The 27929-nt window shown below is 44.1% G+C and overlaps 1 protein-coding gene across 1 annotated transcript; it reads right to left on the reverse strand.

Moving 5' to 3' along the window:
• Positions 1–263: 263 nt before the first annotated feature.
• On the reverse strand, positions 264–26511 carry LOC311241471 (tubulin alpha chain-like). Its single transcript, XM_084330306.1, has 4 exons — positions 26355–26511; positions 6900–7116; positions 6090–6238; positions 264–1738 (listed from the first exon to the last, which is right to left on the reverse strand). The coding sequence occupies exons 1-4, from the start codon at positions 26355–26357 to the stop codon at positions 764–766; spliced, it is 1344 nt and encodes a 447-aa protein (XP_084186432.1). The 5' UTR covers positions 26358–26511; the 3' UTR covers positions 264–763.
• Positions 26512–27929: the final 1418 nt, after the last annotated feature.

The raw sequence follows: 27929 nt of genomic DNA on the forward strand, positions 1-27929 counted from the left end.
AGATCAGTCATAATAAACGGTTGGGGTATGTGCTCCTAGTATCTCCGTCTGAAGCAGAGCGTTTGGCCGCGGACATGATTATACGTCACACGTAGACTTAAAGAACACGCCAACATTTTGGGAAATTAGCTTACAGTCTTCTCCAGAGAGAGACAAGAAGATGGATAGCTTTCTACTGAATGGAGAGAGGAAATTGGCATTTTATCTTCTTGTCTCTCTGAAGTATTTATATATAGTAAAGGCTTTGACATAGAAACAAGGAAAACACTTAAAAACAACTTTATTTAAAGAGGTACATCATTAAATCACATCCGATAACAGAACAATTTAATAAAACTTGCAATTAAATATGTACCACTAGAAAAACATGAAGGGAAAGGCACCCGTTGGGGAATCCAAGGATTCCGTTGTGTAGCTTAGAGTTTTCTCAGTAAGACCACACACACACCGTAGGGTGGAGATTGCTTGCCTGCATTTTTTGCTCAGCAGTAACATAAGTGTTTTCATGACATAAGACTCGTCAACAATCAACAAGACATCCAGCTATTTCTTTTTCCATCAAGGCCAAGGTTAGCGTCTTGGTAAAAAAATACGGCAGTGAAAACATAACTTTTGGTAGATAAACACCACATGGAACAAGATGATCCAGAGAGACGACAGTCCTTTCTTCTGCGCTGGTCAAAGACGCGCAGCCCCCCCCACCCCCCCTCTCTCTCTGATATCTGTGTGATGTCTCTCTACCCCTTCTCACGACACGCTCTTCCTAATACTCATCCCCCTCCTCATCCTCCTCGAACGAGTCGATGCCCACCTCTTCGTAATCTTTCTCCAGGGCGGCCATGTCTTCCCTGGCCTCGGAGAACTCCCCCTCCTCCATGCCCTCTCCCACGTACCAGTGGACGAAGGCCCTCTTGGCGTACATCAGGTCGAACTTGTGGTCGAGCCGCGCCCAGGCCTCGGCGATGGCCGTGGTGTTGCTCAACATGCAGACGGCCCTCTGGACCTTGGCCAGGTCTCCGCCGGGGACCACGGTGGGCGGCTGGTAGTTGATGCCCACCTTGAAGCCGGTGGGGCACCAGTCCACGAACTGGATGCTCCTCTTGGTCTTGATGTTGCCGATGGCCACGTTGACGTCCTTGGGCACCACGTCGCCGCGGTACAGCAGGCAGCAGGCCATGTACTTGCCGTGCCGCGGGTCGCACTTCACCATCTGGTTGGCCGGCTCGAAGCAGGCGTTAGTGATCTCGGCCACGGAGAGCTGCTCGTGGTAGGCCTTCTCGGCCGAGATGACGGGCGCGTACGTGGCCAGGGGGAAGTGGATGCGCGGGTAGGGCACCAGGTTGGTCTGGAACTCAGTCAGGTCCACGTTCAGGGCGCCGTCGAAGCGCAGCGAGGCCGTGATGGAGGAGACGATCTGGCTGATGAGGCGGTTGAGGTTGGTGTAGCTCGGACGGTCGATGTCCAGGTTCCGGCGGCAGATGTCGTAGATGGCCTCGTTGTCGACCATGAAGGCGCAGTCGGAGTGCTCCAGCGTGGTGTGCGTGGTCAGGATGGAGTTGTAGGGCTCCACCACGGCCGTGGACACCTGAGGGGCGGGGTAGATGGCGAACTCCAGCTTGGACTTCTTGCCAAAGTCGACAGAGAGGCGCTCCATGAGCAGGGAGGTGAACCCGGAGCCGGTGCCGCCGCCGAAGCTGTGGAAGACGAGGAAGCCCTGGAGGCCTGTGCACTGGTCTGCCTGGAGAGAGAGAGAGATAGACACGAGAGGGTCATTATCAGGAAGCCCTGGAGGCCTGTACACTGGTCTGCCTGGAGAGAGAGAGAGAGACAAGAGGGTCATTATCAGGAAGCCCTGGAGGCCTGTGCACTGGTCTGCCTGGAGAGAGAGAGACACGAGAGGGTCATTATCAGGAAGCCTTGGAGGCCCGTGCACTGGTCTGCCTGGAGAGAGAGAGACACGAGAGGGTCATTATCAGGAAGCCTTGGAGGCCCGTGCACTGGTCTGCCTGGAGAGAGAGAGACACGAGAGGGTCATTATCAGGAAGCCTTGGAGGCCCGTGCACTGGTCTGCCTGAGAGAGAGAGAGAGAGAGAGAGAGAGAGAGAGAGAGAGAGAGAGAGAGAGAGAGAGATGAGAGGGTCATTATCAGGAAGCCCTGGAGGCCTGTGCACTGGTCTGCCTGGAGAGAGAGAGAGAGAGACGAGAGGGTCATTATCAGGAAGCCCTGGAGGCCTGTGCACTGGTCTGCCTGGAGAGAGAGAGAGAGAGAGAGAGATGAGAGGGTCATTATCAGGAAGCCCTGGAGGCCTGTGCACTGGTCTGCCTGGAGAGAGAGAGAGAGAGACGAGAGGGTCATTATCAGGAAGCCCTGGAGGCCTGTGCACTGGTCTGCCTGGAGAGAGAGAGAGAGAGAGAGAGAGACGAGAGGGTCATTATCCTCAGAGACCAACGAACACAACACACTAAAGACATGTATAGCATTACATAACAGAAACAAAACCTGTAATCCCTACTCTGATTAAACGCTACCATCACCAATACTATGTAGATGACTCAATGGGACTGACCTGGTTAAAAAAAAAAAAATACTGTAATGGCTACTCTGACTAAACCCTACAGTCATCAATACTACTTACACCTTACGTTCCAACGTTATCAGCTACATATCGCCAACGTTTGCACTGCATTCGGCAAGCACTCCTCCTTCATGCACTTTGCACCCGCTGCCTGGAGCTCACTGCAGAGCACTCTGGACCCGAAGGAGCTCATTTCTCTTAGAACATTTAAAAACCTTGCAAGTAACTTGGAATCAGCCTCATTCATATGGTTCTTGCTCCTGCTTTATATGAAAGGCCTCATTATTCAACTCTATAACTTTGGCCAGATTGTATCTCGTCTATCTGTTGTCGATTTGGTATTGTTTTACTGTGTAATTTTGCATAGTCTGTTTTAACTGTCGAAATTCGATGTTTTAAGCCGCCTCCTTGGCCAGGCTTCCCTTGGAAAAGAGATCATTGTGTCTCAATGGGACTGACCCGTTTAAAAAAAGAATTGCTGTAATGGCTACTCTGATTAAACGCTACACAGGGCTGTCAGCGTCACTGCTGCTCTGCCTGTAACATTACCTCATAAAACCAATGGAAGCAGGAAGACGACTACTAACCAACTCAGAAATGTAAGATATACCTGCTCTACCTTACAACACAAGAGTTCCTTCTTCCATAAGAATGTAAGATATACCTGCTCTACCTTACAAGAGTTCCTTCTTCCATAAGAATGTAAGATATACCTGCTCTACCTTACAACACAAGAGTTCCTTCTTCCATAAGAATGTAAGATATACCTGCTCTACCTTACAAGAGTTCCTTCTTCCATAAGAATGTAAGATATACCTGCTCTACCTTACAAGAGTTCCTTCTTCCATAAGAATGTAAGATATACCTGCTCTACCTTACAAGAGAGTTCCTTCTTCCATAAGAATGTAAGATATACCTGCTCTACCTTACAAGATAGTTCCTTCTTCCATAAGAATGTAAGATATACCTGCTCTACCTTACAAGAGAGTTCCCCCTTTCATAAAAATGGCACTCAACCAGTTATTAAATATGCATTTTAAGTTTCCAATTTCACCAAGTTTCTGTGCTTCCCTCATATCCGTTTCAGTGCTCGTCTCGACTGCACGGGCGAGGGGAGCGGCTGTCGGAGAGAGAGACAGAGACACAGACCGAGAGACAGAGAGAGTAGGGGCTAGTGTTGTCACGATACTGGAATTTCGACTTCGATATGATACCTTGAAAAGTATCGATACTTCGATACCATTTCGATATAAAAAAAAAGAAATATATAAATATATATATATATATATATATTTTTTTAAACAAATTTAGCTTTTGTTGCTGGTTGATTCTCCTCAGCTTCTCTCTGGTACTATAAGAGAAGATAAATATAACACTTTTAAAACCCTTTGTTTATCTTTAGATCACACATTTAAAAATAACTGTTCATCTCACTTCAATAATTTTTATTGCAAATGCAGAACATGGTATTTTCTCAAGCAGACAGATGTAAACACTGTAATCTGTGTTGCATGTACCTGACAAACTGAACTGTTTGTATTACAGTTAGTAACAGTTTCGATTTTTATTTAAAGATAACGAGAGCGAGCGAGCGAGAGAGAGAGGTAGCGGTAGATCGAGAGAGAGACAGAGAGGTAGCGGTAGATAGAGAGAGAGACAGAGAGAGAGAGGGAGAGAGAGAGAGAGAGGTAGCGGTAGATAGAGAGAGAGAGAGAGAGAGATAGAGATAGAGAGGCTATGCTCTGACCATTTTAGTAACGTTACATTTTCAACAAGATTGCTGCTATTTAAACACTTGATGGAAACGGGGTAACGTTAACCTTATGTCGACTGTAGTATTGTATGACCTCGACATAACGTTTAAACGTTAACGTTACTCCGTTTCCATGCAGTATTTATAACGGTGGCCAGCTAAGCTAACGGAGCTAACTGCTAGCAGTAGCTAACGTTAGCTGGTAGCTGTAACATTACAACGAATCAGCTGTTGATATTATGCGCCATCAGTAGACAACGTATCATGTATTAAACTAGAGTTAATGGTTTAATGCTTCAGTCACAGTGACGTTGAAAGAGCAGCTGTCACAAACCTCTTTCATTTATTTATGGAGATCCGCGCTGGCACTGCTAAAATGTTTGTTTACTAACTGAAGACGGCTCTGTGACTCTGTGAGGGGGAGGGCTGGACTCGGAGCAGCCGGAGGGGCAAGCGTGCTCTGAACAAACAGCGCGTCAACAACTTGCTGTAGAACACTCGCCAGCTGGTACCGATACTGCAAAAAGTATCGGTATTTCGGGAAATGAGTATCGAAGCCGTTTTAAATATTCAGTATCGATATGTATCGATACTTCGATATTTTTGACAACACTAGTAGGGGCTGCTAATAATGTGCTGCATGCATCTTTGCAATGAAATACGATTTGACCCATTTTAAATAGTAAAATCATTTAGAATCATTATATCTATGCACAAATGAATTAATGTATGGAACCACTGCACTGGTTTTATGAGGCCGGTGGACCGGTCCCTCCACGCCCTCTTCAGACATGCCTTCAGTTAGTCATGTTGTATCAGGTGTTTATTGGGCTCACAACATTCCTCAGCCATGCAGGTTCAAATCCTCTGAAACTCTTCTATAAAGAAGAGGCCTTGATAAGAGTTAACCCATTGTTCACTTGGCACTTTGTATTGAAGGAGCAATAGGCAGCCGTTGATTTTGGGCAGAACAGATATTTTCAAATCCTTAAAACTGAATTTTAACGCCCTTTACAATCACAACACATCAGGATGCCTCCAAAGCCACAGCAGGCAGCTATGTGTCAGCAGCAGGCAGCTATGTGTCAGCAGCAGGCAGCTATGTGTCAGCAGAAGGTGTGTACGATGTGTTAGACAGCTCGCTCATTCCAATCATTTGACTTGGTTGTTTGATTGGATGTCGTCCTGCCCCTTACCGGAATTACTTTAATAAAACATTTGTGTCAAACTGCTTTTTTTTCTTTTAGTACCATCGAGATACAATAAGAAATCTAAAAATGTTGCCCAAAATCAGCGGCCGCATTTACCACACTCCTAGTGGAAAAGTCACCAAAAAACAAATTGAGCCCGATAGTCGACAACCGTTGAGGATGATAATTCTGGGGCAGCAGTGGCCTAAAGGTTAGAGGAGCGGGTTTGTGACCGGAAGGTCGCCGGTTCGATCCCCCGATCCGGCAGGAAAAATCTGGGCTGGGGAAGTGAATTAATAACTCTCTCCCATACCCTTAACACCAACTGCTGAAGTGCCCTTGAGCAAAAGGCACTTAACCCCCAACTGCTCCAGTGGAGTTGCTCAGTGGCCAACGGTGTCAGACTGTGGTTGTACTGGGCAGCTCCCAGGTGTGAATGGAACTGTGTGAATGTGAAGCAGGGCGTAGCTGAAAAAGAGCATCTGTGCTCAGCGAACCTACCCTGAGTAAATAAAGGAAAAAAAAAAAGTTATAATAATAATTCAACGGTGCAGCGTCTACGTCTCTCACCAGTTTGCGGATCCTGTCCAGCACAGAGTCGATGATCTCCTTGCCGATGGTGTAGTGTCCACGGGCGTAGTTGTTGGCGGCGTCCTCCTTCCCTGAGATTAGCTGCTCCGGGTGGAACAGCTGTCGGTAGGAACCTGTGCGCACCTCATCTGAGAGAGAGAGAGAGAATAGAAAGCAAGGTTACAATGTCAAAAAGATATATATCTATTCGTGATCAAATAAAACTTATTGGCTCATGTTCATTGCTCAATATTTACATATGATGCATCTTTGATATTTTTTTAACGGTTTTACAAAAACAGGACTGAACAGAATGTTCCGCTCTCAATTCTCCATGTCTCCACTGTACTTTTATTCTTATTTTTGACTACCTAAATGTTTATTGTGAGCAATCTGTAGTGCTGCATTTCCCTCGGGATCAATAAAGTACTTCTATTCCATGCGACGCCATACACCGCAAAGCAAAACGGTACCGCCTGGATCCCCAGAACCCCTCCTAACCCCCCCCCCCCCATGGAACCCTGGCACTCAGAACTCACCAGAACCCCTCCTAACCCCCCCCCCACCCCACCGAACCCTGGCGCTCAGAACTCACCAGAACCCCTCCTAACCCCCCCCCCCCACGGAACCCTGGCGCTCAGAACTCACCAGAACCCCTCCTAAACCCCCCCCCCCCACGGAACCCTGGCACTCAGAACTCACCAGAACCCCTCCTAACCCCCCCACCCAACCGAACCCTGGCGCTCAGAACTCACCAGAACCCCTCCTAACCCCCCCCCCCCCCACGGAACCCTGGCACTCAGAACTCACCGATGACGGTGGGCTCCAGGTCCACGAAGATGGCCCTGGGCACGTACTTCCCGGCGCCGGTATTGCTGAAGAAGGTGGTGAAGGAGTCGTCGTGGCGCGGCTTGTCGGCGGGCATTTGGCCGTCGGGCTGGATCCCGTGTTCCAGGCAGTAGAGCTCCCAGCAGGTGTTGCCCATCTGGACGCCCGCCTGGCCCACGTGGACTGAGATACACTCGCGCTGTGGGGAGGAACGCGGGCGGGAAGGCGGTTAGAAAAGGGCTTAAAGAGGAACATGGTACAAGGAAGGGTGTAACGATAACACAGGTGTGGGGGGGAATATCCATTGAATTGTTTTAGTCAAATCTATTTTTTTGTGCGATGTCCTCCTTTGAGACCCATTAAACTGCTGCAGTCAAATGGGAAAATAAACCCGAGAATAGATTATGAACAGAATAGAATAGAGTCGTGACTTAGAATGGAAATAGTCGTGAGATTCCCAAACTCACAGCACCTCTAATACACACGTTCAGATTTAAATTTTCAATTCTACATGCATTAAAATGTATTCACACTACTACAGAGCTCCGATTATAGATAGAGACTTGGCTTTTACTAATTTTATTAGTTACGAAAAAGGTAACGTCAGTTAGAAAATACCATGATACTTTTTCACAAGGGTATAGGCCTAAATGGTGAAAATGAGCCTTAAACGTTATGGTAATAAAAAGGGACACTTGGAAGAGAAGGAGTGTATAATTTCCATACACTGAATTGAAGGTACTTTCTTTTTTCTTTTTCTTTTCTGGGTTCTGTATGTCTGTAAGAGCTGTCCCTTAACCCTTTCACTACCACACTACAGACAGTTTAACTTTCACTACCACACTATAGAAAGTTAACCTTTCACTACCCCACTACAGACAGTTAACCGTCTGTAGTGGGGTCGTGAAAGGGTTATTAACCTTCTGTAGTGTGGTTGTGAAAGGGTTAACCATTTGTCGTGTGGCAGTGAAAGGGTTAACCATTTCGTAGTGTGGTAGTGAAAGGGTTAATCCACTCACCAATTCAATCAGTTTGGTCATAGTCAACTCAACTAAGAGTCACATTCATCTTTCCATGTAAAAGTAGTTATTTCCTGAAAGAATGACGAGCACATCTGTGGTAAAGAACACATGATGTGGGAAAGACGAACGTGTGGATTCCCAGGACTACTGACAGTAGTTACATGGCTTCTTGAACCGGGTGGAAAGAAAACCCAACCCGAGCGTGACACGAAGGCCAAAATGTGTCAATTAGTCAACAAGGGTGGGGCTATTTTTTAACAAATTTTTATATTTTCTTAAAACCCCTGGGGATCACAGGGTCACTGTCTGCAACAAAACACCAAAAGCTCAGGCAGCGACGTGCGAACAGTCACAGAACAGAACACGCTATTAAAAAAGCAGGGATTAGTTGTTGTCGAGCTCCAGCAGAGGTGGGTGGAGTGACCGGTAGCAAACAGGCTGCCGTGAGCTCCCAGCCGCTCACGGGATTTGCACAGAATTTACATCCTGATTAATGTGATGTTTCACACAGAACCACGTCAGGCTTGTTTTTCCGACGATCGGTCGCCAACTTCCAGGCCGAGATAAGTCTCGGTGACATTGCGGTGCGAACACAGCGGCCGGTGGCGCTCGCCGGCGTCGGAACAAAGCTAGTTGACGTCAGAGGGTGTGTGTTGAGAATGTAATCCATTTCAAATAAAACTCAATTCCAAGATATCCTGTAGTAGTTTCATCAGAACTTTGACCCTCGTGTTTTTTTGTTACTCGCCCAATGTCTGTGGGTCTGGTGGAGTCATAACATTACTGGGATTTTAAAACAATTTGCATAACGTAATGTTAACTTTAGCAGTATATAGCCTATGGTTACCATTTCCTGATTTACCTCTGCAAGATCACATTTATCAATAAAAGTGCTGTTCATTTTGTGATAATGTGTGAAAAGAAATTCCATTATAATCAAGACATGAATGTAATAAATCATGTTTATCTTGAAAAATATAAACAAGGTGGAGGCAGACGGTGAACCTTTGTTTAGTTTACCATATTTACTTGTTTTTATCTACAATTTCCTCACTTTGGGGTCCAGTGAACCTACATGTTTAATATACATGCGTGTAGGGGGTACACAGTGTGCGCTCAATGAAAATGTGTTTCTATATTGTTCACAAGTTCTCTTTTGCCACGGCTAATGAGTCTCATTCATATTAATAATAAGACTTTTTTAGTAAACATTGGAAACGCCACACAAGGGTTAATGTAGTAAAGTACACCCACACCCAGCTGAAGAATTCCTAGCTCGCAGCGAGTGAAGCAGAAGCTCCCGGCAGGCAGCCTGTACCGACTCAAAAGTCGTAGCCTTTTCTTTTATTTTTTTTCCTACATGGAGTAGTCTGGCCAGCGGGGGAAACTCTTGACTGCACCTGTCGGTCCTGTTCCACAAACTGGCTCTGAACAGAGAGATAAGCTTGTAGGGGAAAGGTGTCACAGAGACCGGTGTAAACATTTGGGGGGAGCAGGAGACGGCGCCCAGGACTCATTATCCTGTGTGTTTAGTTTATTCCAGCGAGTGTTTAGTTTGCCGTTGTGAACAGCTGCTACTACGCGGGTCAAAACGAGAACCCTTTCCCAGGGAAGGACTGCAGTCCAAACGAGAACATTTCCCAGGGAAGGACTGCAGTCCAAACGAGAACACTTCACAGGGAAGGACTGCAGTGGGGTGCACGATTAATAATAAAAAAAAATAATCATGATCTCGATTCATAGACCTATGCAATCTCATAAATATAATTTGTTTTTTATTTTTACTTAACTTTTTTAAATGACGACTATTCGGACTAGTTGTTTTGTATGTTACAAGGGACTTTTATGTTTAAGTCAAGCACTTTCATATGTTATGTTTAAGTTTAAGTCAAGCACTTTGATATACGTTATGTTGTCCGTTTAAGAAAGAGTGCAATCAATTATTTGAAAAAATAAGAATCCGGTGAGAGAATCGTCATCTCAATTCTTAGGGAGAAATAAATCGTGATTCACATTTGAGCAAGAATCGTGCAGCACTAGACTACAAACGAGAACACTTCCCAGGGAGGGACTACTGCAGTCTAAGGCTGCGGTTACACTTTCGTTTCGTTTTCAGATGTGTTTCGCTTTTCCAGGTCGCAACGTAGCGGTAGCCGAGTGAGACATACGTTTTGCAACCTGAGCACAGTGATGTAGTACACTGCCAAAGCAGTAGGTGGCAGTAGGTGGCGAACATGAAGGCAATTTTCAATCAATCAGAACTTGAATGTGCCAATACACTTCCTGCAAAGAAAATGTCAACAAGGCGCCACCATCTTTAAATGTATATTTACCCAAGCACTTATTTTTCAGCAAAGTGTAATAAAAGTGCAATAAACAAAACGGATACATTCACTGTGTGTTCTGCCTCTCATTTGTTGATGAAACAAAACTAACATCAACACAAGTGACCACCAAGAGCGGATAGTTTAGTCTCAAAAAGGATCGGCGATGTTGTTAGCTACATTGTTAGCTACATGCTAACGTGAATGGAATATGCCAGTATAACAGTATAGCATTGTGGCTAGAAGCTAACGCTAGCTCACGTTAACCAGCCAGCACCAAACTGATGATATCGGGAGCTATCAGTAGCTAGATAACATTAGAGACAACGCTGTGTGTATTAAACAAAGGTGAATAGATGACTGGGCCATTTTGTTTAATGCTTGTTAAGATTGAAAGAGGAGCTTGAGCTAACAGGGTCTGATAGCTAACGCTAGCTCACGTTAGCCAGCTGCAGTGCTCATGCAATCGGTAATGCTAGCAGAATGAATGGATGTAAACTTTATTTAACATATTGCATAATGGGTACAATACAATACGGCTCAATACAAACAATTGTTAAGGGAATGCAGACTGTTTTAGCTTGGACTGGGGTCCTTATAACAATAACTTGACAACACATGGTAGCTGCAGCTATTTGGGACAGCTCTGTTGTCACCGGAAGGGCACGCAGATGGTATCTACTGCGCATGGGCGTTGAGCAACAACGGCTCCGCGCAGATTACACGACATGTTGTCGGCGAGTTTTTGGTGCTATTCCAAAACGGAAACACAATTTAGCGTTTTCAGTAGGGCCACAACGTTTCCTGCCAAATCTAATAGGGACAGCAAACGTATTCAAAAACGTATAAAAACGAGCACAAAAACAGTGTGTGTAACAAGGGCCTAAGCACGCCCAGGTACTGTAGCTCCGGTAACAGCAGTTCAGTCCCTGAATGTATATGCAAATCAAAAGGTTTTGACTGATCCGATAACACTGTTTGAAAATGCAAAAACCCCACTGGAATATCAATCTGAGCCTGCGAGTACGTTGAAAACTTCTCCGTGACGAAGCCCCCGTTAAGTCCGCCGCTTAAAATCTCCTGGAGTGACAAACCTCCCACTTCCAAACACTGGACTTAAGACTCGCTTTGAATAGTAAAACTTTTTAAAAAATAAACTGATTTATATATGGCACTTTTCTAAATCAGTGTTACAAAGTAACAAGCAAAAACTACAAATCCTATCCCAAAGTCAGATCCTACCCGACTCTCCCCTCCCTCTCAGGAAGGACAGCGCGTGTTGGTAGCAGGAAGTGGGGGAGGGGCTGTGGGATGTAGGGAGTGCCAAGTATGGGCATAGCGGCAAGGTCAGCAGCCAGTTATTTCAAGTGACGTGTCGATCAGTTGACTTTACCCCCCCTTCACACACACACCCGGCTGCACCCACTGGAGGTCCTCTAGTCGCTGGGCCGACCCGCCGCCCTGCTCCCGAGGCCCAGAGACCACAGCCTGCACACGGGGGACATGGACCCAAACTGCAGGCTGCTCCGAGGGCCAGAGACCACAGCCTGCACACGGGGGACATGGACCCAAACTGCAGGCTGCTCCGAGGGCCAGAGACCACAGCCTGCACACGGGGGACATGGACCCAAACTGCAGGCTGCTCCGAGGGCCAGAGACCACAGCCTGCACACGGGGGACATGGACCCAAACTGCAGGCTGCTCCGAGGGCCAGAGACCACAGCCTGCACACGGGGGACATGGACCCAAACTGCAGGCTGCTCCGAGGGCCAGAGACCACAGCCTGCACACGGGGGACATGGACCCAAACTGCAGGCTGCTCCGAGGGCCAGGCAGAGACCACAGCCTGCACACGGGGGACATGGACCCAAACTGCAGGCTGCTCCGAGGGCCAGAGACCACAGCCTGCACACGGGGGACATGGACCCAAACTGCAGGCTGCTCCGAGGGCCAGAGACCACAGCCTGCACACGGGGGACATGGACCCAAACTGCAGGCTGCTCCGAGGGCCAGAGACCACAGCCTGCACACGGGGGACATGGACCCAAACTGCAGGCTGCTCCGAGGGCCAGAGACCACAGCCTGCACACGGGGGACATGGACCCAAACTACATGCTGCGCAGAGGAGACGTAGAACTCTTGGGAGAGTTCTAAATATACCCGACCCAAGATATGAGATTTTGTGACCCAAAAAACACAGGCCGTTGGATGTGGCTGGAAGTTTTTTTTTTAAAGAAAGTGTGAATTAACAGAAACTAAATGGCTGGGGCATCCTTCTGAATCGTGTGTGACAAAACAGTGTTTGTTTTGGGATGTTTTTCCATGGCCAAATGGCCGGGTCCCACCCATAGCTTAACTACCAGGACTTAAAAACATATCTCCAGACAAAACTACTCTGAACTAAGACCATTGTAAATAAACAATGTTTACTTACAAGACAACCAGCTAGATAAAACAGCGTAACACGCATTGTTACTACTCCCAAGGGTAAACACACTTTTGTCAGGGAATGTAGGCTATAGCCAGTGTTACTTTAAAAACGAGGAAACTGCTCCCAATTTAAGAATGTGAACATCATTCCTGTGATCAAAGACAGACGGGTCCGAGATAAAAAATCATAAAACTGTTAATTTGCGATGCCACTGGGTGTTAAGTCAGAAGGGCTCCATGGACAACTAGGAGAATGCACTCAGTAGAGTTCAGCAACAACAACATCCACACTTAGCCATTACATCCAATTCACTCTCTACATTGTAGATGTGGACGACAGGAGAACGTCAGTCTCAACGGTCCGTGCATGAATCCACGTCTCATGCATCACGAAAACAATGGTGGCCCTACCTCGCATTACACCGTTGTACGCAACATATTTGGCGCAAAGTGGATAAAGCCTTTACAAGTAACGCATCACTTCCTGTTTACCATGCACGTTTCCCAATTTTTTATTGGGGATCATACAGTTAAGCTAGTGATGCACCCAGGGGGCGAAACTAGAGCCCGCCACCCGCCATTGGCGCTCAGTTTTTACATTTGGCGCCTCCCACTGAGAGGTCTGCCCGCCGTGTGGCGGGCAATCAAATAGTCATGTGAAAACCGAAAATCATGATCCAATTCTGAGCAGAGTTCTCACTCGCTGTCTCAGCGCATTGCTGCTCCTACCCCTCCCGCACCCGTTTCTGTATGCTGCTGCATGTAAACAGAGGCTATTGCCTCGGACAGTCACCGTGACTGACGTTAGTCTAGTCAGAGGGACCTCCATGAGCTAATGTTAGCTACTGTTACAAAATGACCCAGTCAACTATTCACTTTTAGTTTAATACATGAGGCATTGAGTAACGTTATCCAGCCGGCTAGCTACTGATAGCTCCCGACATCAACAACTGCTCCAGCAAGTGTCCAGTGCATAATACCTCCGTTGGCTAGGTAGCTCATGTTAGCCCACGTTAGCTCCCTCACTAGTCACTACGAAATGTCCCAGTAAACTAAATAGTTCAGAGGCGTTGTCCCAACGCCATCCAGCAGTAGCTACAGATAGCTCCTGACATCAATGTCCTACAACATGCGTATTCGAGCCCCTGGCTTACATCGCATGAGGGCTGCTGAATAGGGTCCAGCTGGAGCGCAGGAGAATCCTTTCATGCTGAATGTAGAGTTTAGGGTCCAGGTGCAGCGCCGGAGAATCCTTGCTGGAGCTGGAGGCCACTCGAGTATACACACAGACAGTGGAGCTGTTTGCAGACAGCGAGGTGGCGATGTCTCGCAGATAATACAACTACAAGTATGATTATATAATATATATATTTTATTAAAAAAAAATTGTATAAAATAATTATTATTATTTTTGTAATCAAAAAAAAGTTGGCAGGTAATAAATATGCTTGGCGGGTAGATTCTTCCCATTTACCCGCCACTGGCCGGTGAGTCAAAAAGTTAATTTTGTGCCCTGGATGCACCGATGTGAAAATTGTGGCCGATACCGATAACCGATATTAATATTACTGTTCTGGCCGATACCGATATTTACCGATGTCGATATCTCTGTATAGAAAACACTTTTTTATGATAATCAAATAAAGAGCTATTTTCCAAAACGCATTTTTTTTTTTACCTTTGTAACTTATTTTCAGAAATGACTGATATTTTGAAACTATTTAAGACCAAAACATGTAAAAAGAAGAAAAAAAATATATAAAAAAAAGAATATATATATATATAAAAAAAAAAGTTTTTATTTTTTTATTTTTTTTATAATATCGGCCCTATCTTGATATCGGACCGATACCGATGTGTAAAAAAACGGCCATATCGGCCGATATTATATCGGCGGCCGATATATCGTGCATCACTAAGTTAAGCATATCAACTAAAGTCAATGATGGCGACATATTGATACCATTAGTATGACATCACAGAGAGCAGAGAGAGACAACGGGTTTCAAATGGTCGGATAAGCTGTTGATTTTTGTGTAAATAACAGAATTTTCGATCGACCATGCATTTATCCAAATTTGTATTGGATGTGACAGTGATTTGGCTTATCAACTACTTAGAAACATTTATAGATGTTGGTCCCTGGGTTAGGAGATGGTAAATTGACTAGATCTAAGGGATATAGCACTTGTAAGTTTTATCCAAAGCCCTTTACACTTTGCCTCATCCTCCCATTCACTCACAGACTGCAGAGGCAAACATACAAAGGCATCAATCTGCTCATCAGATACGCTGCCGGAATGAGCCGAAATTGAACCGGCAACCTTCAGATCACCATTACAACTGCTATACAGCACCTCCTGGAAAGGGGGGGGGGGCGTTCACCATTGAGTCACAAATCAATAGGTTTCATCCACTTGGTCTTGGGGTCATTTTACAGATATCTCAAGTCGACGCAGAGGGGGGATGCCGGGGGAACATTCAAGAGTATCTATGCGTCCGTTGCAGAACCGAGAACACCCGAGAGAATAAAACTAATTTGGGTATGAAGAAAGAGATAATGGGGCATCCTGTGGGTCCACAAGACCACACGCTGCCGTTCCGTCCACAATGGAGCAGCTTCAGACCTTTATACCCTGTGGACAACATCACAAGTTTGATTCTTAATCCTCTGCTTTATGGCTTTGGGAGAGAGTAGCCGTGTTCACATTGAACATTCCCAGACCGTGGACACAACATGGCATTCCTACTGTGGGTGGTGTGTTCCCCTTTAAGTAACCCATATGCCATCTGTGACCCATGGCTAATTCTGAAGCACAGTGGCAACTTGTTCTGCCTGCTCCTGACGCAACAGGCCCAGTTAGTGGGTACCACACACACACACACTAGACCATGGGCAAAGCCGGGTACTCTGTGTGTGTATTAGGGGTGTAACGATTCAACCCCACAACGATTTGATTCGATTCTTCAGGCAACGATTTAATCATGCATCATGAAATCTCGTCATTTGACCACGATTCGATACATTTTTGATCAGTTAATTCCCCCCAAAAAATGTAATACACAAATGTGGCTGGGGGAACTGATTCACTCGGCATGAAATGGACTATAGGTCAATAATAGGGGTGTAAATATTTGACCCCACAACGATTCGATTACGATTCTTCAGGCAACAATTCAATATTAATTTGACCACGATTCGATCTTAGGATCGATGCATTGTTACACCCCTAGTGTGTATATATATATATATATTAGTGCTGTCAAACAATTAAAATATTTAACTCGATTAATCGCATGATTGTCCATAGTTAACTCGCGATTAATCGCAAATTAATCGAATTTTTTTTTTAATTCTTTTTTTTTTTACCTTAAACAGATCTTTTTCAATTTCCAAGTTTTAATACTCTTATCAACATGCGAGTCAACAAATGCTTGCTTTGTGCAGCCATTTAACACAAAAGGATGACCCTCATGCATTGCAAATTTGCATCAAATTCAAAACAGAGTGATGCACAAAATAACTTAAAAGAAAATAATAATTTAAAACAATGAATAAAGTGTGCATGAAATAATAGGGGAAAGAAAACGTTAGGAACTTGTTACATTCACACACACAAGGGCTGATTAATCACACACCCCCCTCTCTCCCTCACACACACACTCTCCCAGCTCTTTTTCTCTTTTGCCCCTTCCTCATCTCTCTCACCCCCCTCTCTCTCTATATCTCACACACACACACACACACACACACACACACACACACACACACACACACACACACACACACACACACACACACACACACACACACACACACACACACACACACTTCAGAAACAAACATAGTATCAATGAGAGCATCAATAATACACCTGAGTGAAGTCTAGTAAAAAAAAAAAAAAAAAAATTTTTTTAGTTAATCTTGAGTTAAAAAAATTAGTGGCATTAATAGAATCGGGAGTTAACGCGATATTAACGCGATATATTTGACAGCCTTAATATATATATATATATATATATATATATATATATATATATATATATATATACGTCTGTATATACCTGCACATAATCATTTTACATATCTATGGATACTATATCTATACATATCCCTCGCTAGGAGTTATACAGCTGGCCAGGTCAGTAATATAACAAGAGGGCATACATACCCTCATCTCGCACCTTGTTACATTATGCGCATGTCCAGAGTGGATTATATTGTATATTGTCTACACTGCCTTTTTATTCTATTTTTACTTCTCACTGTACTATAATTCTGTGACCTGTACGTCTTCTACTACCTGTACCTCCCCTCCATGCTGCCTGAATTTCCCCAAGGGGATCAATAAAGGAATATCTTATGACTTAATAATACCAGTGTCTTTATACCTGCATCACTGTAGGGCTGGACGGTATGGTCTCAAATTTATATCACGGTATAATTTGAAGCATAGACGGTAACGGTATATATCACGGTATATTAACTTATCTTAAAATGTCTATATAAATGCTTCTGAAGGGGTAAAACACTGGTATGGCATAGGCTTGGGCGGTATGACGGTATTAAGGTATACCAGGGTATTTAGAAATACCTACGGTATTGATTTTCAATACCGTCCGTCACCGTCAAAATCACAGATGCGCTTCAGTTTCTATAACAGTGAAACGGAGTTTTGAGTGTAGTGCACACACTGAGTGTAGTGCACACACGCGCCAGCAGAGGGCGAGACCGCTCTAGTGGAGCGAGTGGGTCACAACAGTGTTCACGTTTTACGGTAATGTTGCGACAGTGCTGTGAAAATACCGTAAAGCGTTGTGACGAGAGCAGTGTTGTTGTGGCGCAATCCGTCGCCTATTATATGTGAACTAAATTATTATATGTGAACTAAAGAGTACAAGGTTTACACAACAGCCCCCACCCGCCTTTTTATTGTATTTGTACCGTCCTGTACTATCCGCTGTCAGCTGTTTATCTCTCTCTGTGAGCTACTGAGCTTGAATAACTAGCGTTAGCTCACGTTAAGTAGCGTTAGCTCTGCGGCTAATCTTAGATTACCCTGAACTAAATCAATGACTAGGTTCTAAAGCATTCAAGTAGTTTTCACTGCACATAGAAGTAGCCAAACAACGGGAGCATTTCGGGAGCATATGACCAAAACCCAGGCAATTTCTAGCCCTTAAGGAATCAAATAGTCTGCCATGGCTATAGGCTAGATGCTAACGCTAAAACGGTGCGGGCTTCTACCGGTGCGGGACTACCGTTCTGAGAGCTGACGATGATTTGTTTACTTGGTAACACGTAACCCCCCCCCCCCCCGCGGATGAAAATGAAAGTCATACCGTCAAATACCGTGCACCGGGGTATTATAACATAAAGGTTTGAAAATAAGGATACCGCCCAAGCCTAGTATGGCAGCTATTACTGTACTCTTGTATTACTAGGACATATTTCACATAGTACAGAGGTATTTTATTAAGAACATTTATTGTGCAAAACTGCAATAGAAAAATGCAAAACCTTTTCTCAAGTGTCTGCGGGCAGGTAACGCGTATCTTGGATCCAGTGCTTTGACCATGTCTGTAAAGCCCTTTCGACAGTTTGAAAAGGAACCATGTCCTTACACAAGTAAACAGTGACAGCGTTTGTTATGTCTGTCCACCGCTGGCTTTTTTGTCGTTGTTAACCCTTTCTCCGCCGATGACGTGTTTACACGTCATTCCTCGCCATGCGTAATCTGCCAATGACGGCGTCTTTGAGATCAATATTTCATATTTTCGTCATGGTATTCACATTTCACCCACAGAGTCTTTGCTGGTGTTGTAGGACTCCGCTCAACTCTGCAACGCTTCAATACCGCCACCTGGTGGCCGATCGGCGAGTTGCCAAAACCGGAAGTGGCCGGAAGTGCTTAGTCCGTCCCCTATTCCGTCCGGCCACTCGCTATCACTCGCGGGACTCTATCCAGACACTGTGCATATCGATCCGTTGCCATAACTCAATAAACAACATGATTGGACGTATATTAGTATTATACAAACCGGAACTGGATCACCTAGATCAACATCACATAACTGGGATCTGTTTGCGCCAGTGTGATTGCCCAACGGTAAGAGGAAGCTGCCGTGAGTTTCAGCGTTTTTGGTTATTATTATCCATACAAACTGCTCTGATCTATATATCACCCATATACTACATGAATCATTTAACGTCGGTCATTGCATTATAAACGACCCCCCCCCCCCCCCTCCGGTCACCAGCAGATGATCAGTCAACACGTCTTAGGATCATGTACAGTTGACATTTTTTATCTGGCGTAGATCGGTATCAAACTGCATTTGATGATCTAATATATGCATTTATGGCTATATCTCAGGTTCTATGAAATACTGCAGAAAACGATAAAAACATATTTATACTCTAGACCAGGGGTCAGCAACCTTTTTGACATGGCGTGCCTGTTTGAAATATAGTTGTAACTAGTGTGCCTCAACAATATTCCATGCATCGTAAATTTTTTTCTCATAATCAGGTCTTTTTAATGATAATTTTTACATTATTACATCATTATTGTTATTGTTATTATTAACAATATTATTATGATGGTTGTATCAACCCTAAATCTGAGTTGGCGGGGGGAATGCAATGCAGACAAACAGCTGCATACAGTGCGACCATTTCACTCACATTTGCCCATTCATTTTTGGACACATCACACACCATCGGTGTGTGTACTGTACGTGTGCTGTCATAGCTCCACCTACAGGCCTAATGGAGAACACCAGGAGAACACCAGGATGTGAATGGAGGGTGAATGTGAGGTATATCGTGTAAATACGTTTTGATTGATCGCAACACTACACTGTAAAAAAAATAATAATAAGTTACCAGAACTTAAAAATATTGAGTTCAGTTACTGTGCATTAAGGTTTTCAGTTTTCAATCCATAATAAGTTAACAGAAAAATAAGTACACAACCACATTATTTCAACCTAATAAAACTATGTTTATTGTCATTGTTCTAAGAACACAAGTTGACTTGGTAATACTCACATTTTGAGTAAAAAAAAATTGCTTTTAACATGTGCAATGTTCAATGAAATAGAAAAATAAATAATAAATTTGTTGATTAATCCCACTGGTCACAATGGTGACCGTAATAATGTTTTTGTTATAAGGCTCTGCAAATGTTACTGAATGATGTAGCAATGTATTTCCAGCTAAATTGAAATAATAAACAAATAAAGGGTCTCAATTAAATATGTGGTAGTAAAAAAGAACCTGTGGGAGGATTTCAATAAGATAAATGCGACAACAGTGCAAAATATTTCACTATAATGTTTCAAAGCAAAAAAAATAAAAAATAATATTTTTATAATGCTGCCCCCTGTGCCTATGAAAATGCCCCTGCGTGCCTATGCAGGCACGCGTGCCTAGGGTTGCCTACCCCTGCTCTAGACCGTATTATTGTATGAATGTGTGAATGAAAAAGTAAAACGTTCCTACATCCTGAACGATAGATAATTGATGTTGAATGGGCCATAGTAATGTCAATTTAGCAATACAATTTAAAAAGTTATAGCCCTGCAAAGAAGGTGGACATCTCCATAGACAAATAGTGCTGGCAGAGAGGCTACAAGGATGGATATAAGCTCCGGCAGAGAATGGGTTAACTTAAAATGTAAATAATCAAAAATAATAAAATTATTCTGTTATAGCTGCTGAGCTATACTATAGCTAATGTCCATCAATATCTTCCTTTTTAATGAAATAGGTTCAAGAATCAAAATTGTTAGCAGAGAGAGAGAGCGAGAGAGAGAGCGAGAGAGAGAGAGAGAGGAGGCTGCTAGAGTGGAGCTAACGTTAACTTGCTGAGGCTAGTACATCGACAGGCTGCTAGAGTGGAGCTAACGCTAACTTGCTGAGGCTAGTACATCGACAGGCTGCTAGAGTGGAGCTAATGTTAACTTGCTGAGGCTAGTACATCAACAGGCTGCTAGAGTGGAGCTAACGTTAACTTGCTGAGGCTAGTACATCAACAGGCTGCTAGAGTGGAGCTAACGTTAACTTGCTGAGGCTAGTACATCGACAGGCTGCTAGGAGTGGAGCTAACGTTAACTTGCTGAGGCTAGTACATCGACAGGCTGCTAGAGTGGAGCTAACGTTAACTTGCTGAGGCTAGTACATCGACAGGCTGCTAGAGTGGAGCCAGCTAACGTTAGCTTTCTGAGGCTAGATCAACAGTTAACATTACATAAGGTTTTAGCGCGACATGGGCATTCCAGAATGGCGAGGATGCAAAGCAAGTTAGACCATTGGATCCATCGCAGAGTTTACATTCAACTGCGCGACTCGCGAGAGAAGTTGTCACACAGCCTTCAAACGCAGGGCGGAAGAGCTAGTTTGCTTCTGGAATTGAAGGTCCGCTCTGCTCTGTCTATTATGAAATGACAATTGCGCATTGACACGCCCACTGCGCGAAGCCTCTGTGCTCCTAAATAACTTTTTCCAGTTCGCACATATCTATTATCTATGACTAATTCTATCTATTTTTAGGGGCAAATGTGAGTGAAATAGTCGCACCCTGGCTGTGGTTACATGACGTCATTGCTATTTTAGAGCTGCTCTACCGGTTACAAGGTAGTCAAAATTCAAAATCCATACCGTAGCGCAAATTCATACCGTTTATACAGTCCACCCCTACATCACTGTACCGTACATAATACTATTAACGCTGTACATACATTTGATTAGCACCATCACTCAGTAGTAGTAATTTATAGATTATATTATCCAGTTCAAATCACATGTACATTGCACTTTACGGTTACATTTGCACTCTGTACTTGTGCTGCCTGTATGATGACAATACATTTTAATCTAATCTCCTAAGATTATTAGGCTAAGTGTTTCAAGGGATCCCATCAATATGGCTGTGCAGACGCAGGATTTGCAAGTACAGATTAATGGCGTTGTGCAACAGTGAGTGTCCTCAGTGTTGAGAAACAGTGACCCGACTTCCTGAGAGGCCTTTCAGTGACTTAAGAACTTTCACCCCCCCCCCCACCCTTTCCCAGTGTTCTGTTGTGTCCCAAACGGGACATCAGGGAGTAGTGTGAAAAGGCTGCTTGGCGTTTGACAGAACATGTTGCCTCTGCGGTCACACCCAAGCAAATAGTTTCTCCACAGCCTTTCGTTTTAACAACATTTCTAAACGGCTTTGAGGTGACAGAAGAACAACACACTTGTTGAGTCTGCTAATGTAGATGGTTGAAATATAGGGAGCGGCTGGGTAGTAGGGATGGGAATCGAGAATCGGAATCAATTGGGAACAGATTCCTCTTATCAATGCCATGTTTTTCCGACAGTTGCGCATTTAAAAACAATAACGTTAGTGCCACGCATGCAGCCATAGCAGACTATTTGATTCCTTGACTAAGAAAACCTAAAGGGCTCGATATTGTGACCGTTTTGTGTGTGCAGTGAAAACTGAAAGTGCTTTGCATCCTAGTCATTAATTTACATGGTAAAGTAACATTAGCCGCTAGGTAGCTAAATAGCCATGCTCATTGCAGAGAGAGAACACTGAGCTTGCCTTTATTTATACAGGTAGGTTATTGCTAACAAATTCTCTTTTGCAATAACGACCTGTTGAATGCAACTACAGTTCAATAGATTAAATTAGTTCTCAAATACATTATTTTATTTAAGTGTATAGTTAATTAATTTTTTACAGTTTTTGTATTTTTCTGACATGGGGGCTCAACAATAAATGATAAATGACAAATCAGAAATGTCAAGTTGCATGTTGTTATTCTAACCAGCTTAGTTCTGTTGCATTTCCAATTTATTTATTCAAATTATAAATGTATCAGGAATCGCTAAAGAATCGGATCGATAAGCAGAATCGATAATGGAATCGTATCGATAAAATCTTATTAATTCCCATCCCTACTGGGTAGTGTAGACTGTAGAGGTCTAAACACTAGGAGCGGCTCGGTAGTGTAAGGGTCTAAGCTCTAGTAGTGTCTGGGTAGTGTAGAGGTCTAAGCACTAGGAGCGGCTGGGTAGTGTAGAGGTCTAAGCACTAGGAGCGGCTGGGTAGTGTAGAGGTCTAAACACTAGGAGCGGCTGGGTAGTGTAAGGGTCTAAGCTCTAGTAGTGTCTGGGTAGTGTAGAGGTCTAAGCACTAGGAGCGGCTGGGTAGTGTAGAGGTCTAAGCACTAGGAGCAGCTGGGTAGTGTAGGGGTCTAAGCTCTAGGAGTGTCTGGGTAGTGTAGACTAGAGGTCTGTCCGAGCACTAGGAGCGGCTGGGTAGTGTAGAGGTCTGAGCACTAGGAGCGGCTGGGTAGTGTAGAGGTCTAACCACTAGGAGCGGCTGGGTAGTGTAGAGGTCCGAGCACTAGGAGCGGCTGAGTAGTAGTGTAGAGGTCCAAGCACTAGGAGCGGCTGGGTAGTTAACTGTAGAGGTCTGAGCACTAGGAGCGGCTGGGTAGTGTAGAGGTCCGAGCACTAGGAGCGGCTGGGTAGTGTAGAGGTCCGACCACTAGGAGCGGCTGGGTAGTGTAGAGGTCCGAGCACTAAGAGCGGCTGGGTAGTGTAGAGGTCCGAGCCTGCCGCCACAGAGACCTCGGGTTCAATTCCCGACAACGGTACTGCCGGCTCGGTTAGAGTCCCGGCCATTGCAATAGCGACTCCTACCCGACAGCGGGGAGTTGGATCTGGCGTGAACTTCTGTGCGTTACGCTCTCCCAGTGAAAGTCATAGTGGTCAGGTGTAAAGAAACGGCTGGCGACGCCACTCCACATGCATCGGAGGCGGCATCTACACCCTCCCCAGAGTGACCGACAGTAGGGTAGCACAACGACCAGGAGAAGGGGGTGTGGCATAATGCCTCAAATTGGGGAGGCATGTACAAAATATAGTAATAAAGATATAGGAAGCCTGGGTGTGGTGTGGCCTTGTCGACCGAGCGAGAACACGAACTTTGGCTTAGAATTTACTGGAAGTCAGGGCGGCTACGTGGCGTAGTGGGCAAGGCACTCGCCACGAATGCGGAGACGCTGGGCTCGAGCCCAGCGCTCCACATTGCTTTCAGTTTAGCTGGTCATTCATACTAATACACATTGGCCGTATTAGGGGGTGGGAAACTGATGGGTGGGGATCGGGCGTTGTGGACAGCGACTCCTACAGGTCGGTTGGTGCGCCTGCGCAGTAGAATCAGGAAGTGTCGGGGGCAGCGTGAGCCTCCCACGCGTTACTCCTCGCCACTGAGAGATCGAGCTGCGCAGGTGAAAAGATGCGACTGCTGTTACCTCAAGTACCGGAGGGGACTTGTGCTATGTATGACTTAGTCCACATTGCAGCCGGCTTGTGGGAGGCAAGAAACAGCGTTCGTGACAGGGGAGGGTTGAATTGGATGATACGAAATTGGGATGGGAGAAAATATAGAAAATGGGAGAAAAAGTGGATAAAAAAAAAGAATTTACTGGAAGTCTTTGATTAATTCATTGCAAAAGGAGTTGACAGGGTTATTATATAGGGTTAGGGTGCTTCTCTCAGAAATGCTGATCCTATACTATAGGATTGTCCTAAAACCCCCATCCTCAAGACCAAAGAAGGCCGGCTCGTCAATAGCTCACCGACTGTAGACAGATTGATTTGGATCCCTTTCAGTTCATTGGCTAATTTTCCAAGAGGCCGTTTAAAAATACAATAATTCATACAACATAATACATCATTTTAACACATAAACCCAACCAACATGGCAACATAAACCTCAATAAAAGTTATTGTAATGAGTTACATAATCGAACAGTTCTGAAAGATCAAAGTCCTTCACATTTCCATTCTTGGCAAAAACATTTGCCTCTTATTCTTGTGTTGACGTCCATGATCACATACTAAAAAGAGTTTGTTCTTAATACAAACTGGCTGCAAATAGTTTTGACTTCTTTCCCCCCCATTAGAAGCCGAAGGTAGCATGAGGATAATATCCAAAAAACACACGCGGTCAGGCGTCAGCTATGCCCAGTATCTCGCAAACGGATGCAATACCCTTCTGAACACACTTTTCCAAATGTGCCAATTCAACTACAGAGTTTAGAGTGCATCATGCTCATTTCTGGGACACACACAGACATAATGTCAGGGACACACAATCAGCTTGATTGATTGACAACTTTATTAACAGATTGCAGAATGGGTACAGTGAGTACAGTACAGCTCAATACACACAATTGTTAAGGGGATGCAGACCAGAGAAAGACTTTCGTCTTGTTTACATCAGGGTCCCCCATTTGCTTTTTTCATTTTTTGATTCTATTATATGTTGTACCACTGTATTGCACATCGTTGCGGGCAAGACCACCCGCATTTCATTGTATACCTGTATGCCGTGACAATTAAAACTCTTGACTTGACTTGACTTGCACAACAGAGTGCTTTATACTATGCAACTTGAGCAGAACAGGCCTATAGTAGCTGGGGGCCAGATCAGCGAGTCTAACCAATAAAGAACTCCCTTTTTGCCTCCAACTCTGGACATGTGGAAACGGTTAACACGCCTACTTGTGGCCACATGGGAGAAGACGTTTCCGCAGACCTTTTTTGTGTCTTCTCCCTTTTTCAAATAATAATAATACAGTTAATTTGTAACGCACCCTACCTTCCTGAGAATCTCAAGAGTGCTACAGAGTTAAAAAGAATAAAATAAAAATGGATATATAAAAACAACATAAATACAAAAAATAATAATACAACATACAAAAAATAAGACATAAAAACTAATAAAATGCCTTTCTAAAAAAGGATTCCAAAGGCCATTTCGTCACTTTGTTATTAAAGCAACAGTTTTGCCAGTGTGTCACTTAGTTCATTAATAACACAGTCGGACAAGATATAATAACCATTTCCTCTCTGTGAGTTCAGTACTAGAAAGCTATCCGTGTGCAAGCTAGCCTAGCTTAGCGCAAATGAATGGAAGCGGATACGGACCAGCTAGCCTAGCTGTTGTGCAAAAAAAAAAAAAAAACATCTCCCGGAGTTTTTTTAAGCTATGATAGTGATCCGTATCCGCTTCCACGTATTTGTGGTGAGCTAGGCTAGCTTTCTACTGAAAATAGAGTAAACTAGTAACTAATAAGTAATAACTAGTAACTATCTTCTGGTCGGTAAGGCGGTAAATCCCATCTCCCATAACGTCGGCGTATTCCTTCAACATGCTAGATCGGACGGGCCGGAAGCCATTTATTTTTTATTATATTTTTTAAGTCAAGGATATGGGTTCATAAACAACCTTTTATTTAAATGTATATATATATATTCTAATGGAATTATGACGATTTGCGACTTTGCAGCTTTTAGGCAAAAAAACAACTGACGGCCCTCCTCCAAATAAAATAGTAGTTCAATGTAAAGAAAGTAGCAGAAGTTTAGAGGGAACTGTCATCACACAGAACATGTATTTATGCAGGCAGTAAAGCGGGGCGCGGAGGACACAAAATGGACACTCCAGGGCGTGTCCATTTTGCCTGCAGATTGGATTTGTATTCTGAATGACGCACACAACTTTTATTTAGAATCCCATATACAAATCAATGCGGGGGGATATATGGCGCATTTATTATTTGACAACATTATAGAAAGTAACACGACTCACCATTTTTGCTCAGGTGTCTGTCGGTCGCCCCCTTTTTTTTCTCCAAAGAAAAACTTTTAAACTTTCTTTTCAAAAGATTTGCTAATAAAAACCTACTCTCTCACAGCGCACCTATAATGAGGTCTCCGTGAGTATGTTGCTGCCAGCGACACGGAGCGGAGCGCTTTATACACCGCGGGGCGAAGGAGGAGCCAGTGACGTGTGGAGAGAGGCTCCTTTTGGCTGCTGTTCCCATAGATAGCTGTTCCTGTCTTGTTGTAGGCCAATGTATTAAAGGGGAACTTCACAAAAAAAGTTTTGCACACATTTTGCACAAATTTATTTCGTTTTTGACAGTTATAGAGAGTATATAACCCCCCATATATTTGCTTGTACACCTGCACATAACCCTTAGCTCTGTATGATAGCATGTACTATAATGCTGTTTGATTGATTGATTGATTGATTGAAAACTTTATTAACAGATTGCAGAATGGGTACAGTACAGTACAGTGTACAGCTCAATACATACAATTGTTAAGGGGATGCAGACCAGAGAAAGACTTTCGTCTTGTTTACATCAGGGTCCCCCATTTTCATACACGACATACAGACATCTATACATTTATGACATACCAGATTTGCAAATACAGTACTGTTTGTGATACAAAAAGAGTCCAGAAAAGAGAGTATATACATTTGACGTAGAAACTGTACATTGGAGGAGGTTGGGTAGGTGGGGTGGGGTTGGGTGGGTGCGGGGGACTGTACATTGGAGGTGGTTGGGTGGGTGGGGTGGGGGGGAACACACTGTACAACTGTACAAGCAAAACTGTACATTGGAATATTGACAAAACCATACTTAGTCATTTACTGTACATTGGAGGGGGTTAGGTTGGGACATTTACAGGGGCCAGTTTCGAATTGCAGTCTCCCGTAGGTGTTCTTTGAGAGTGGTTTTGAAAGTGGGTAGTGATTCACATTCCTTTACAGCTTTGGGTAGGGCGTTCCACATTGATGTGGCATAATTGCAAAACGTGTTTAGTCCCTTGTTTGAGCCTAATCTGGGTTTAACATGATTTGTGGAGCTCCCTCTGGTGTTGTGATCGTGGTATTCCTGTATATACCATATATATGTCATTTATACAATACAACTCTGTACATACATCTGATTAGCACTACAATCAGTATACTAACTTGTATATTTTGTACCCAGTTTACCATACATTGTATATTGCTGTTGCACTTTACTGCTACATTTGCACTCTGGTTGGATGCCAAACTTATTTGTACTGTACTTGACAATACATAATGACAATACATTTGAATCTAATCGAATTCGTTTGAATGTCAATTATGTCATCAGGGACATTGGATCCGTGTTGTGTTAATTACAGGCAGCTCCATTAAACTATGTAGATGAAATAGCAATACCTTGTCGGGACTGCTACCTTATCATATCTGTAATTAACACAACACGCGAGGATTCAAGGTCCACGATGACATCACTGGTGGCTGTGTATTCAAACTCATTTACTCTCAGTAACTGCCAAACTAAATTAATGTGTGCAAAACTGAGTTTTGGGATGTGTGAGA

The sequence above is a fragment of the Notolepis coatsorum genome (assembly GCF_963971535.1).
Source record: "Notolepis coatsorum genome assembly, chromosome: 1".
NCBI lineage: Eukaryota > Metazoa > Chordata > Actinopteri > Aulopiformes > Paralepididae > Notolepis > Notolepis coatsorum.

Coding starts and splice junctions, on each gene's coding strand:
- LOC311241471 (XM_084330306.1), bottom strand. Junction 6,239..6,899: donor CCTGGAGCCCACCGTCATCG/GTGAGTTCTGAG, acceptor TCTCTCTCTCAG/ATGAGGTGCGCACAGGTTCC. Junction 1,739..6,089: donor TGGACAGGATCCGCAAACTG/GTGAGAGACGTA, acceptor CTCTCTCTCCAG/GCAGACCAGTGCACAGGCCT.